This window comes from Schistocerca gregaria, chromosome 1, assembly GCF_023897955.1.
Source record: "Schistocerca gregaria isolate iqSchGreg1 chromosome 1, iqSchGreg1.2, whole genome shotgun sequence".
NCBI lineage: Eukaryota > Metazoa > Arthropoda > Insecta > Orthoptera > Acrididae > Schistocerca > Schistocerca gregaria.
The window spans coordinates 1066250960-1066265774 of NC_064920.1; the positions used below are offsets into that span (position 1 = coordinate 1066250960).

Consider the following 14815-nt stretch of genomic DNA (forward strand, 5'->3'; position numbering starts at 1 on the left):
ACTCATTCTTATGGTTTCTTATTGACAGTCACTCTATCAATTTACAGGGATATGTAGTAAGTTAACCACCTGGTTAGTACACTGTGCCAGTATGGTGAAATCTTATTTTTCAAGGGCCATTGAATACAAAAGGGCACATAGTATTGCTGGAAAGTATCAGCCAATAGTTTGTTTCCAACGAAAATTATTCTCCACTGTGTGGTCTATCCACATTGACATTTGTCACAAAGACTTTGAAACATATTGTATATTTATTGTGAAAGCCTCTGCATTCTTAAAATGTTTATCAGTTTCTGGTGAGGTTAAGATTTAAATTAGATGGCTTTTAATTACCTGTCCTGGGTCCAATGATATAACATGTTTGTACAAAGAGAGCTTACGACTTAGCAGCTCTTCATATGTTATGTTGAAACTAAGTTTGCTTCTTGGTTCCACATTAACTGACACAGTGAATGTGTTTGTGTCTCTGAAACAAAGAATTAAAAAGGTCTATTAGTTTCACTATAGCAGTGTATAGTTTACCCTTCATGTAAATGTCAGGTGTGATATTGAAAAGTATCATATGGGTAAAAAGTTCTCATTTTAATTGCTGTGTCAGATTTGGATAAAATCTGAAGCTTTCAATGATTGCCTCCATCATTGTCATCAGGACTAAGTCTGATGATCATAAAACTGGTGAGCTACATACTGAATTCTCACATGGGAGCCCATATTGGCACTTAGCAGGAAGTTAGTGCATTGGCTCTCCAAGCTACTGGCTGAAGAAGCACTTAAGTAAACTATTGGCACCTATAGTCAGTCACTGCAGACACAATGTTAAGAACTCATAAATGTTTGTTGCTATTATAAGATGGGTGGAGGGGAAATCCAAGTGAAGTTATGGTCAACCTCAACATGGTCTCCCTTTTTACAGTGGTATCAGTGGAAGACACATTAAAATTACTGCATGCTCATTCTTCCCCTCAAATTTTGAAATTATTATGACACAATCTGATGACCACTTATATTTTGTATGGCGGAAGTTACTATGAAATGACTAATGGAACAGCTGTGGTAGTCCAAATACAAATAGCAAAGTCAGCTGTGGAAGGTTCCACATCTCCTCCGATAAAGAAATCTGAAGTTGTTCACACAAGTTCTGGTAAGGTCATGATGACCTCCTTCTTTAACTGTAGGGCCCTTCTGCACATAGACTTCCTCAAACTTGGAACCACAATCAATGCACAGCACAGTGAAGACACTTTGCAGAAACTGAAGTGTGTCATAAAGTCTCAGGGTGCTGTTTTGGATGGAATTATGCTGTTGGACAACAACTCCCACTCACTGTTGCATGATAACATCTGCCCCCATACTACCATTGGACAAAATCTATGCTTCAACTATTTGGTTGGGCAACGCTGCAACATGCTCTATACAGCCTGGATCTTTCACCATGTGACTTTTACATCTTTAGTGACCTGAAGAAAGACATACATAGACATTTGTTTTGTGTTTTACAAGGAAGTGCGAGACTGGGTGTTGTTAAAGATCCATCTGGGGCCAACTGCATTCTATCAAACAGGAATTGACTTGTTTATCTCCCAATGGGAGTGGTGATTAATTTTGAATGGAACTAGTCTGCGGTACTGTTGTGGCAGGTGTTCAGTTTTCGTTTCACTGCCCCCTTAATAAAATAAATTTAAAATACAATACTGTAATTTTTTAACTATTATGTACTTAGTTGTTTTTTGAAATTCTTAAGTAGTTTTATCTTCAAACATTAAGACTGATATTTAAATATACACTAATAATACTAATGGTTAATAACTCTTTGTAAATTACCAGATTTAATTGTGGTTAAGAGTGATAACAATGGAATATGGGTATGTATTACTAAAAATTTTGTAATGAGCCCACACTTGTAACTACACACACACACACACACACACACACACACACACACACACATATGCAAAGCAACTCACACACGCTAATTCAATCTCAAGCAAGTGAAACCACATTGCAAGCAGCAGCACCAGTGTGTTATGGGAATGGCGACAAGGTGGGGGTAATAATGAGGCTGGGGTGAGGAGGGTGAGGGATAGTATGGTCGGGGGGGGGGGGGGAGGAAGGGGGCAGTGAAACATTGCAGGTTAGACGGCGGGCAGGGGAGAGGTGGGGAGGGGGTGTGGGAGGTGATGGTAAAGGAGAGAAGTAGAAAGACTGAGTGTGATGATGGAATGACGACTGTGTAGTGCTAGAACGGGAACAGGGAAGGGACTGGATGGGTGTGGACAGTGACTAACAGTGGCTGGGGCCAGGAGGGCTACAGGAAAGTAGGATGTATTGCAGGGAAAGTTCCCACCTGCGCAATTCAGAAAAGCTGGTGTTGGTGGAAAGGAGCCGTATGGCACAGGCTGTGAAGCAGTCATTGAAATGAAGGATGTCATATTTGGCAGCATGTTCAGCAACAGGGTGGTTCCCTTGTATCTTGGCCACAGTTTGTCGATGGCCATTTGTGCAGGCAGATAGCTTGTTGGTTGTCATGCCCACAAAGAATGTGGTACTGTTGTTGCAGCTTAGCTTGTAGATCACATGACTGGTTTCACAGGTAGCCCAGCCTTTGATGGGACAGGTGACGTTTGTGACTGGACTGGAGTAGGTGGTGATGAGAGGATGTATGGGACAGGTCTTGCATCTAGGTCTATTACAGGGATGTGAGCCATGGGATAAGGGATTGGGAGCAGGGGTTGTGTAAGGATGGATGAGTATATTGTGTAGGTTTGGTGGATGGTGGAATACCTCTGTGGGAGCAGTGGGAAGAATAGCAGGCAGGGCATACCTCATTTCAGGGCACTATGAGAGGTAGCTGAATCTCTGTTGGAAAATGTAATTCAGTTGCTACAGTCCTGGGTGGTACTGAATTACAAGGGGAATGCTCTTCTGTGGCTGGACAGTGGGACTTTGGGAGGTGGCGGAAGACTGGAAAGATAAGGCACGGGATATTTGTTTTTGTACACGGTTGGGAGGATAATAACAGTCTGTGAAGGTTTCAGTGAGACCTTCAGTATATGTTGAGAGGGACTGCTCATCACTTCAGATGTGATGACCACGGTTGGCTAGGCTGTATGGAAGGAACTTCTTAGTATGGAGAATGGCAGCTCTCGAAGAGGTGGTATTTCTGGTGGTTAGTATGTTTGAAATGGACACAGGCACTGATGTAGCCATCTTTGAGGGGGGGGGGGGGTCAACATCTAGGAAGGTGGCTTGTTGGGTTGAGTAGGACCAGGTGAAGCAGTTGGGGGAGAAGATGTTGAGATTCTGGAGAAATGTGGACAGGATGTCCTCGCCTTCAATCCAGATTGCAAATATGGCATCAATGAATCTGAAACAGGTGAGGGGTTTAAGATTCTGGGTTTTTAGTAAGGATTCCTCTAAATGGCCCATGAATAGGTTGGCATAGGATGGTGCCATGTGGATGCCCATAGCTGTACCCTGGATTTGTTTGTAGGTAATGCTTTCAAAGAAGAAGTAATTGTGGATGAGGATGTATTTGGTCATGACAAAGAAGAAGGAGGTTGTTGTTTTGGAAGCCGTCAGGCATTGGGAAAAGTAGTGTTCAATACTTGTAAGACCATGGGCATTAGGAATGTTAGTGTAAAGGGAGGTGTCAACAAGTAGTGATGAGCAGCTCAACGTGTGGTAAAGGAACAGGAACAGGGAGAGCTGGTGGAGGACATGGTTGGTATCTTTTATATAGAAGGGTAGGTTCCGGGTAATAGGTTGAAGGTGTTGGTCTATGGGAGCATGTTCCTTGATAAAGCCACATCTGGGCCTGGTAGTCAACAATTTCTCAATTTCTTTATCTGTTGATGACAACCTACTGTTCCATCTATATCTCGGTTGCTCTTCTCTCACAATAATCTTCATTCTGGCATCAGTGGACTTTATCTTTGTTGGGGTGTAATTAGTCATTAAACCTTCAATTTGTTCCTTTTTTTCCATCACTAACAGAGATTTCAATCTCTAATTCTGATTTGTCTGCTACACAGATACACATAAGACGAAGTTTCCCTTCTGGCTTCCTTAGAGTAACTGTGCCCTCTTTATTAAAACTTCAGTTTGGTCTAGAAGATCATTCCCATCTACCATTTCTAAATTCATAATGTCTCTGGAGAACAACATAAATTTCTGTTTCAATTTTCCCATCACCAATCTCAATAATGCATGTAAAATATCTTTGTGGAGAGAGGAAGTTTTTCCCAAATCCTGTTAAGACTACATCTGTTTCTTCCAAATTTGTAGCATTAATAATCTCATAAATATCCTGTCATAATAAACTGATTGCCACAGCAATTAGAACCTTCACCTCTAGGTTACTTATGTGTATATTTTTAAATTTTCAATTGTTAATACTATCCCATCAGTCACATACTGAAATAACAAGTTGTTATCATTATCAGCATGGCTGACAGTTTCCTTCATTATGAGAAAATATTCTTGAACAGACTCTTCCTGTTTCTTCTTTCGTTGATGGATATCTGCAGCACTTGTTTTCATGTTGAATTCATCCTGAAAAGCTTTCTTTAGTGTAGTCCACAATCTAAGACATCTCTCACCATGAATAAAAAGCTTAGCCAAACCTTCAAATAACTTTTTTGTGAAAACAAGCATTTGGAATTGGCTCCAACCCCTTACAAATGTTGTTCCCTCAAAGTCCATGATCCATGTTTTAACTGGATGTCCATCACTGGCCCTAAATAGCTTAAAATCACATTAAAAATCACAAAATGATGGAGAAAATTTACATTGATCTTATGAATGTGGTGAGAATCATGTTTTGGCTTTATCAGCTATATTTAAATTGGGATCTTTTTCTTTTCTTTTTTTGAGCAAATGTAATTTTTTACCTCTTCCCATTTTTATTGAAGCATCATCTTCATCATCAGCATCATCACCATCCTCTTCATATACTATGTTGTCATTAATTTTCACTGCAAGTTCGTCTGCGTTGGGTACCTGATAACACAATTCCAGAAGTTACTACATTTTTTGTCCCATCATCTATGCACAGTATACTGCATATTGTTCCAGCTCTGCTTCTGAATGTGATGCTTCAATGAGTGAATTCTTCGCTTCAACCTGATCAGCCATTATTGAAGAGTGAAACCAAAAAAATCTCTCAAGCATTTCTAAATTATTCTGTCATCTGGAACTGTTCCAAAAATTAACTTATGTAGAGATTTAATGGTTTTAACTGGTGCAGAGATTATATTTTCATTTACTTTTATGATTTCACCAAACATTGCCATTTTTAGACTTTTTTTATCACCTATTTCTCATTTCATGATGTTTAAAATTTCTCCTTGCTTTCTGCTGCAGTTAATTGTCATTAAAATGTGAATCCTTGTTGTAGATCCAAAATCAACACAATTGTACGTCGGTATGCCATTGCAACTTCTCTGACATGTCACCAGTCTCATTGGCAGGAAAACCCTTAAATTTCCCCTCTGAATCCCACATAATTGACAATGCCTGTAAAGACCATCATCATTCATTCAGCTGTCACAGGATGAGATCCCATAATCTGTCGGAAATACAGTTCCAATTCTCATGAAGAACTATTTATTAATCTTCTTCTTACAAACTGTAATACTGAACAACAAAAAATTATCAACAAATCCATATTTTTTCAGTGAACATTGTTTCTCCATGAACACAAGAAACTATTGTCCAATTTTCAACTTCTCGGGCATGTCACCAGTCCCATCAGCAGGAAAACCGTTAAATTTCCCCTCTGAATCCCACATAATTGACAATGCCTGTAAAGACTGTATCATATATATACCTTTATTCATCTAGATTGATAGACAAAGTTATGAAACACACACAATGTACAAGGATTTCATAGACTGTAGAATGTAACATAACATATGTCACCCAGCAAAATGCACAGAGAGTAATATTTCATTTCCAATTTTTATATTAAAAGTTTTTCATAGCATTCATGCTCAAAAACTATTAAAATTAATTAACACAGCACCAAGGTTGAAAAGACCAGCTGTAATGCCATAACTCACCTCATTGCAATGTGTCCTGCAGACTGGCCTTGCTGAACAGCTGCTTGATATTCTTTTTCTGCTTCTTTCTTTTCCTTTACAAGGGCTTTATATGCTTTCCCTTTTACTTCCCTGAGGAAGAAAGCCCAATAAGAAATAAGCAAACAAATAATGCGCAATTTAATATATTCACCATAGTATTTCATTATCTTCTTGATAAATAAACATTCAAACACTGCATTTATTTTGATTTTGCATTAATGAATCCTTTTTCAGATACTGAGAGTTCCAGTTACCTATAGAGTGTACCACTATCATAAAAAAATCTGCCTTAGAGAAGAACCATAGTAACTTAGAATCTCAAATAGTTATTAAATGAATTCACTATAGTCAATATGAAAGCAAGGAGAAGAGTCAGAACTTCTCAAAACCTCCTTGTAACACAAACACTCTGGTCAAACTAGGCAAGCTTTAACAGTTTATGGTTGCACCAGAAAAATTTCACATCAAAATCATCACAATACAAGAGACACATTTCACAGACATAAACCACTTCATCTCAGAAAACTGCAGGATTTACAATGAAAATCTGCCATCAGAGGGACAACACCAACAGTGTTTGGCACATGATATGTAGTACAGAAATCAGTCATAGATTTCAATTCAGTATCAAAAGCACCTCCACAATAACCTTTAAATCAGGAAACAAAAGATACCCAATCATCTGAGCATGTGCCCTGACAAATTATCACAATAGAAGGAGACCACAAGACAATGAAGGCTTTTAGGAAGACAAACTTTAGGGAAGACAAACTCACATGGACGCACAACAATATAAGAATCATATCAAGTCAGGCCAAACTCAGGCAAAAAAAATTCCACAGAAAAAAATTTGGAGTAGTACACAGAGATGGTATACAACTAAAAATATGAGGGGGGGGGGGGGGGGGGGGGGGGAAGGAGGAGGTCAAATATAAATGGGATTTTTGTTCCTGAACAACAGTTGGTACAACTGGCCCTGTGCTTAGACAGGACCATTAGAAGTGAGGAGAGCATACTGTTATGTATTTCCCACTGTTTCATCAGTAATGCTCACGAGGTCTGAGCAACAGGTGCACCCTCCATTGCGCAATGCATAATTATCAAATTTCTTGTTCATCAAGGAGTTATAGTGGCGGAAATTTGCCAAAGATTAACTGCACAGTTCAGTGATAAAACATTATCAAGGATGCGTATCTTTGCCTGGCATAAAAAGTTCAAGGAAGGACAAGAACGTTTGGAAAATCAGCAGCATGATCACCATCCTCAGACCCGCATTACAGACAAAAACATTTGTGCAGTTAAAGACATTGTTGATGACGATCGAGGGACAATAGTATCAGAAACTGCACAAAAAGTCAGAATCAGTTATGGGAGCTGTCAAGCAATCATCACAAATGACTCACAGTTCTGTAAAATGTGTTCCAGAAGGGTCCCTAAACTTTTGATCGAAAATCTGAAGTTGAGATGTTTGGAGTTCTGTCAGAATCTTATAGCAAGGTTTTGCGTAAGAAGGTGATGCCTTTTTTAGTTGAATCAGCACCTGTAATGAAACATGGGTTCACCACAACTCTTCAGAATCCAAACAAGCCAGTAAGGAGTGATGGAGAAAAGGGTAGGCAGCACAAGTGAAAAGTAAGACTCGACTGTCAGCTGGCATGTTTCTTTCAATCATTTTTTTCAATCAGCGAGGCATTTTGCTGATTGAATTTTTGCATGAGCAACACACAGTCAGTGCTGTTCACTACTGCAAACTGTTGAACAAGGAGAGAATTGCATATCACCACAAAAGACGAGATCAATTGATTCAACAGATCATCCTCCTCCACAACCATGCATGACCTCATACTGCAACTCTAACTGTATCCAAGCTACAGGAAATGCACTGGACTACACTTGATCATCCTCTTTACAGCCCAGACTTATCGCCCTGTGATTTCCATTTATTCAGACCTCTTAAAGAAGCTCTAGAAGGGTGACGATTTGAAGGTGACGAGAGTGTTAAAGACTTCATGTGCAACTGACTGGTGACATGACCCAGTTCTTTTTATGATGCAAGCACCAAAGAGCTGCCCATATGCTGGAACAAAAGAATTTCCAAAGCAGGAGACTACATGGAAAAATAAATTATAATTGCCTTGAGTTTTTCAATATTTGAATTTAAATAAAAAATAAAATCCCATTTATATTTGATCCACTCTTTTACCAACCAAAGAATTATACAAACACACAGATGGACTCACAGACATGATCAGAAAACTCTGATTAACATTCTATGGACACATATGTAGAATAAACAACAACATACTCACAAAGGCTACTTTGATGTAGTTAACAGATCAATCGGAGAACCAATTGACTTAAAAAAACAATAGGAGATTTAAGACAAGCTTGCATCAGTAGGGAAATGATAAATAAAAGAGATAAATACAGAAATAAAATTATGAACATGAAATTTAATGTAAAAGAAAGGAAGGAAGCAGGGAAAATATGGACAGAGCAAAGGAAACGGACAAAGAATGGAGAGATTTTTGGAAGAGTAAGAGAAGGCAACAAGAAAACAATGATAATCATGTAACATTGATGTTCAGACTTTGTCTTAAGAACAATTTTGAATAATAATAGTAATAACAATAATAATAATATAAAACAAAATCAAACAATGGAAAATCCAGGATGCTGTAATGACTATCTTACAAAAAGGACAGATTGATCCTCACAATATCTGAAAGGCAGCCTTCTTCTGAATTCGACACACACACACACACACACACACACACACACACACACACAAATCGCTGTCTCTGGTTGCCGAAGCCCAAGCAGGAAAGAGGGAGGGGTAGGAGGAGGAACAGTGGAGTAGTCCACAGAGGAGCATTTTCCTGACGACTCAGTTCCACCCAGAACTGGAGCAACTGAATCACATTCTCTTCCAGTGTTTTGACCTCTTCTTGTAGTGTCCTGAAATGAGGAATGTCCTACCCACTGTCCTTCCCATACCTCAACAGTGGTATTTCATGGCCCACCAAACCTACACAGTATCCTTATTTATCCCTACACAACCCCTACTCTCAACTTCTTGCCTCATGTCTTGTTTCCCTGCAACACACCTAGATGAAGACCTGTCCAATATGTCCTGCCACCACCACCTACTCAAGTCTGGTCACAAGCATCACCTATCCCACCAAAGGCTGGGCTACCTGTCAACAAACTGTGGCCTGGAAACAACTGGATCACCTAGTTGCTGAGCATGCCGCCCAACACAACATTCTTCATTTTAATGAGTCCTTCCTACCTACTCCAGCTTCTCTGAATTGCGCAGGTGTGCAGGTTTGATTTCTCCCTGCAATATATCTTATCTTCCCATGGCCCTCCTGGCCTCAGCCTTTGTTAATCATTGTCCTTCACCCAATCCCCTTCCCTGTTCCTGCTACAGCATTATGCAGCTCTCTATTCCAGCTACAGTCTTTTTGCTTCTCTCCTTTTTGCTATCCCCACCCCCCAAATTGTTTAAAATCTATGAAAGTTGGAAACTGAAGCAAGTTTTTTTGTTTATGCATTAGTCAGTCCTGTTTCTCTTGCTATTTCAGTAACAGTCTTCTATTCCAGATATTGTTGATATTCATATTTTTCTTTGCTTTAGGCCATTATGCAGTCGTTCAAAACAGGTTGCCTTTGATATCAAAAAGTAATTCATCACACTTAGTCATGCTATAGGCTTTTTTGGTACAGAAATTTGCTCCTTGAATACCACTGTTTCCCTATATCGCAAGAAACTATGTTTAAGCCAGATATTGCTACTCCGCTAACCATAAGTATTTGAAATGGTCCAGAATTAAAATCCATGTTAATCAGTACAACAGTCTTTGGGTCTTATTGTATTCATGGATTTTAATTAAAATCACTACATATCCTGCAGATCAAATGTTAGTGGTGTCAACTAGCATCACAGTAACATATATCTTTTTGCTGTGGCTATGGGTCGCCGATGACATTGTAATTCTGTCAGAGACGGCAAAGGACTTGGAAGAGCAGTTGAACGGAATGGACAGTGTCTTGAAAGGAGGATATAAGATGAACATCAACAAAAGCAAAACGAGGGTAATGGAATGTAGTCGAATTAAGTCGGGTGATGCTGAGGGAATTAGATTAGGAAATGAGACACTTAAAGTAGTAAAGGAGTTTTGCTATTTAGGAAGTAAAATAACTGACGATGGTTGAAGTAGAGAGGATATAAAATGTAGACTGGCAATGGCAAGGAAAGCGTTTCTGAAGAAGAGAAATTTGTTAACATCGAATATAGATTTAAGTGTCAGGAAGTCATTTCTGAAAATATTTGTTTGGAGTGTAGCCATGTATGGAAGTGAAACATGGACGATAACTAGTTTGGACAAGAAGAGAATAGAAGCTTTCGAAATGTGGTGCTACAGAAGAATACTGAAGATAAGGTGGATAGATCACGTAACTAATGAGGAGGTATTGAATAGGATTGGGGAGAAGAGAAGTTTGTGGCACAACTTGACTAGAAGAAGGGATCGGTTGGTAGGACATGTTTTGAGGCATCAAGGGATCACAAATTTAGCATTGGAGGGCAGTGTGGAGGGTAAAAATCGTAGAGGGAGACCGAGAGATGAGTACACTAAACAGATTCAGAAGGATGTAGGTTGCAGTAGGTACTGGGAGATGAAGAAGCTTGCACAGGATAGAGTAGCATGGAGAGCTGCATCAAACCAGTCTCAGGACTGAAGACAACAACAACATGGGTCTCTATTTTCAAGTCACTAAAACTCAAACATATTTCACTGGAAACCACTGTAGTGTAATGGTGCACCAAGTTCCATGTTGGTCACAGTTCACCATAAGACTCCGGTCAATTTAGGAGGTGAGCCTCATCCATTATGGAATTCAAGTGTGAGACACTTGAGCACCCACCTTGTAGTACTGATTTCTCTCTAAGTGATCATCGCAGCTTAAGGCCTTGAAGGGACAATGATTCTCGTCAGATGAGGATGAGCAGCAAGCAGTTATGAACTTCTTCATGCAGCAGATATGGTGTTTTACCAAATGGTTATCTTCTACTTGGTGCATTGGTGGGATGATTGCCTCAGTTGTCATGGTGATTATGCATGACTGGCACAACAATTCTGGACTGTACAGCCTTCGAACAGAAACTTTTTGATTGCGCCTTATGCATTAAAAAACCTTTGATTCTGGAATTGTAGGGACTGTCTTCTTTTGTTCATAATTATGGAGATGATGGCTCTGTCATACATATAGATAGGCATATTATTTCTATTTACCTGAAGCTTAAAACTTTATTTGTCTTTTATGAATAGAAACTTATATTGTTTTATTTCATGGTCGCCACTGATGAGGAAATAAAAAAAGAAAGAGAGAGAGAGAGAGAGAGAAGCTCAGAGAACCTACATTGTTAGCATTTTTCATTACAATGTATTGGCTGACTGTAAAAAATATTCTTGTATATTTTGTTCTTAGATTATATTAAAAACAAAGATTCCAAGACTTACCAAGCGGGAAAGCGCCGGCAGACAGGCACATGAACAAAACACACAAACACACACACAGAATTACGAGCTTTCGCAACTGGCAGTTGCTTCGTCAGGAAAGAGGGAAGGAGAGGGAAAAATGAAAGGATGTGGGTTTTAAGGGAGAGGGTAAGGAGTCATTCCAATCCCGGGAGCGGAAAGACTTCCCTTAGGGGAAAAAAAGGACAGGTGTACACTCGCACACACACACACATATCCATCCGCACATACACAGACACAAGCAGACATATTTAAAGGCAAAGAGTTAAGGGCAGAGATGTCAGTCGAGGCGGAAGTACAGAGGCAAAGAAGTTGTTGAAAGACAGGTGAGGTATGAGCGGCGGCAACTTGAAATTAGCGGAGGTTGAGGCCTGGCGGATATCGAGAAGAGAGGATATACTGAAGGGCGAGTTCCCATCTCCGGAGTTCGGATAGGTTGGTGTTGGTGGGAAGTATCCAGATAACTCGGACGGTGTAACACTGTGCCAAGATGTGCTGGCCGTGCATCAAGGCATGTTTAGCCACAGGGTGATCCTCATTACCAACAAACACTGTCTGCCTGTGTCCATTCATGCGAATGGACAGTTTGTTGCTGGTCATTCCCACATAGAAAGCGTCACAGTGCAGGCAGGTCAGTTGGTAAATCACGTGAGTGCTTTCACATGTGGCTCTGATCGTGTACACCTTCCGGGTTACAGGACTGGAGTAGGTGGTGGTGGGAGGGTGCATAGGACAGGTTTTACACCGGGGGCGGTTACAAGGGTAGGAGCCAGAGGGTAGGGAAAGTGGTTTGGGGATTTCATAGGGATGAACCAAGAGGTTACGAAGGTTAGGTGGATGGCGGAAAGACACTCTTGGTGGAGTGGGGAGGATTTCATGAAGGATGGATCTCATTTCGGTGCAGGATTTTAGGAAGTCGTATCCCTGCTGGAGAGCCACATTCAGAGTCTGATCCAGTACCGGGAAGTATCCTGTCACAAGTGGGGCACTTTTGGGGTTCTTCTGTGAGAGGTTTTGGGTTTGAGGGGTTGAGGAAATGGCTCTGGTTATTTGCTTCTGTACCAGGTCAGGGGGGAGGGGGGGGGGGGGTAGTTGCGGGATGCGAAAGCTGTTTTCAGGTTGTTGGTGTAATGGTTAAGGGATTCAGGACTGGAGCAGATTTGTTTGCCACAGAGGCCTAGGCTATAGGGAAGGGACCGTTTGATATGGAATGGGTGGCAGCTGTCATAATGGAGGTACTGTTGCTTGTTGGTGGGTTTGATGTGGACGGATGTGTGAATCTGGCCATTGTACAGATGGAGGTCAACGTCAAGGAAAGTGGCATGGGATTTGGAGTAGGAGCAGGTGAATCTGATGGAACCAAAGGAGTTGAGGTTGGACAGGAAATTCTGGAGTTGTTCTTCACTGTGAGTCCAGATCACGAAGATGTCATCAATAAATCTGTACCAAACATTGGGTTGGCAGGCTTGGGTAACCAATTAGGCTTCCTCTAAATGACCCATAAATATGTTGGCATATGAGGGGGCCATTCTGGTACCCATGGCTGTTCGCTTTAATTGTTAGTATGTCTGGCCTTCAAAAGTGAAGAAGTTGTGGGTCAGGATGAAGCTGGCTAAGGTGATGAGGAAAGAGGTTTTAGGTAGGGTTGCAGGTGATCGGCGTGAAAGGAAGTGCTCCATTGCAGCTTGCAGACAACTCTACATACAAAGTTTGCCGAGGTAATCCCATTCTTGATGTCCAGGCGGAGCTTCAAGGAATCCTCAGAACCTTAGGCCCCCTACAAAACCTTTCACCTGACTCCATCAAACTCCTCACCCCACCGACACCTCGCACTCCTACCTTCTACCTACTTCCTAAAATTCACAAACCCAAACATCCTGGCCGCCCCATTGTAGCTGGTTACCAAGCCCCCACAGAACGTATCTCTGCCTACGTAGATCAACACCTTCAACCCATTACATGCAGTCTCCCATCCTTCATCAAAGACACCAACCACTTTCTCGAACGCCTGGAATCCGTACCCAGTCTGTTACCCCCGGAAACCATCCTTGTAACCATTGATGCCACTTCCCTATACACGAATATCCCGCACGTCCAGGGCCTCGCTGCAATGGAGCACTTCCTTTCACGCCGATCACCTGCCACCCTACCTAAAACCTCTTTCCTCGTCACCTTAGCCAGCTTCATCCTGACCCACAACTTCTTCAGTTTTGAAGGCCAGACATACCAACAATTAAAGGGAACAGCCATGGGTACCAGGATGGCCCCCTCGTATGCCAACCTATTTATGGGTCGCTTAGAGGAAGCCTTCTTGGTTACCCAGGCCTGCCAACCCAAAGTTTGGTACAGATTTATTGATGACATCTTCATGATCTGGACTCACAGTGAAGAACAACTCCAGAATTTCCTCTCCAACCTCAACTCCTTTGGTTTCATCAGATTCACCTGCTCCTACTCCAAATCCCATGCCACTTTCCTAGATGTTGATCTCCATCTGTCCAATGGCCAGCTGCACACATCCGTCCACATCAAACCCACCAACAAGCAACAATACCTCCATTATGACAGCTGCCACCCATTCCATATCAAACGGTCCCTTCCCTACAGCCTAGGCCTTCGTGGCAAACGAATCTGCTCCAGTCCTGAATCCCTCGACCATTACACCAACAACCTGAAAACAGCTTTCGCATCCCGCAACTACCCTCCCAACCTGGTACAGAAGCAGATAACCAGAGCCACTTCCTCATCCCCTCAAACCCAGAACCTCTCACAGAAGAACCCCAAAAGTGCCCCACTTGTAACAGAATACTTCCCGGGACTGGATCAGACCTTAAATGTGGCTCTCCAGCAGGGATACGACTTCCTAAAATCCTGCCCCGAAATGAGATCCATCCTTCATGAAATCCTCCCCACTCCACCAAGAGTGTCTTTCCGCCGTCCACCTAACCTTCGTAACCTCTTGGTTCATCCCTATGAAATCCCCAAACCACCTCCCCTACCCTCTGGCTCCTACCCTTGCAACCGCCCCCGGTGTAAAACTTGTCCTATGCACCCTCCCACCACCACCTACTCCAGTCCTGTAACCCGGAAGGTGTACACGATCAAAGGGAGAGCCACATGTGAAAACACCCACGTGATTTACCAACTGACCTGCCTGCACTGTGATGCTTTCTATGTGGGAATGACCAGCAA

General features: G+C 41.5%; 1 protein-coding gene across 1 annotated transcript in view; it reads right to left on the minus strand.

The window, feature by feature from the left end:
* LOC126281377 (inter-alpha-trypsin inhibitor heavy chain H4-like) overlaps positions 1–14815 on the minus strand; it is a 126392-nt gene that overhangs the window by 45009 nt on the left and 66568 nt on the right. Inside the window, exons 3-4 of the mRNA XM_049980299.1 lie at positions 6060–6170; positions 334–466 (exon numbers count right to left, since the gene is read on the minus strand). Of these exons, the coding sequence (XP_049836256.1) occupies positions 334–466; positions 6060–6170 (244 nt within the window). The remainder of the gene's footprint in view (positions 1–333; positions 467–6059; positions 6171–14815) is intronic.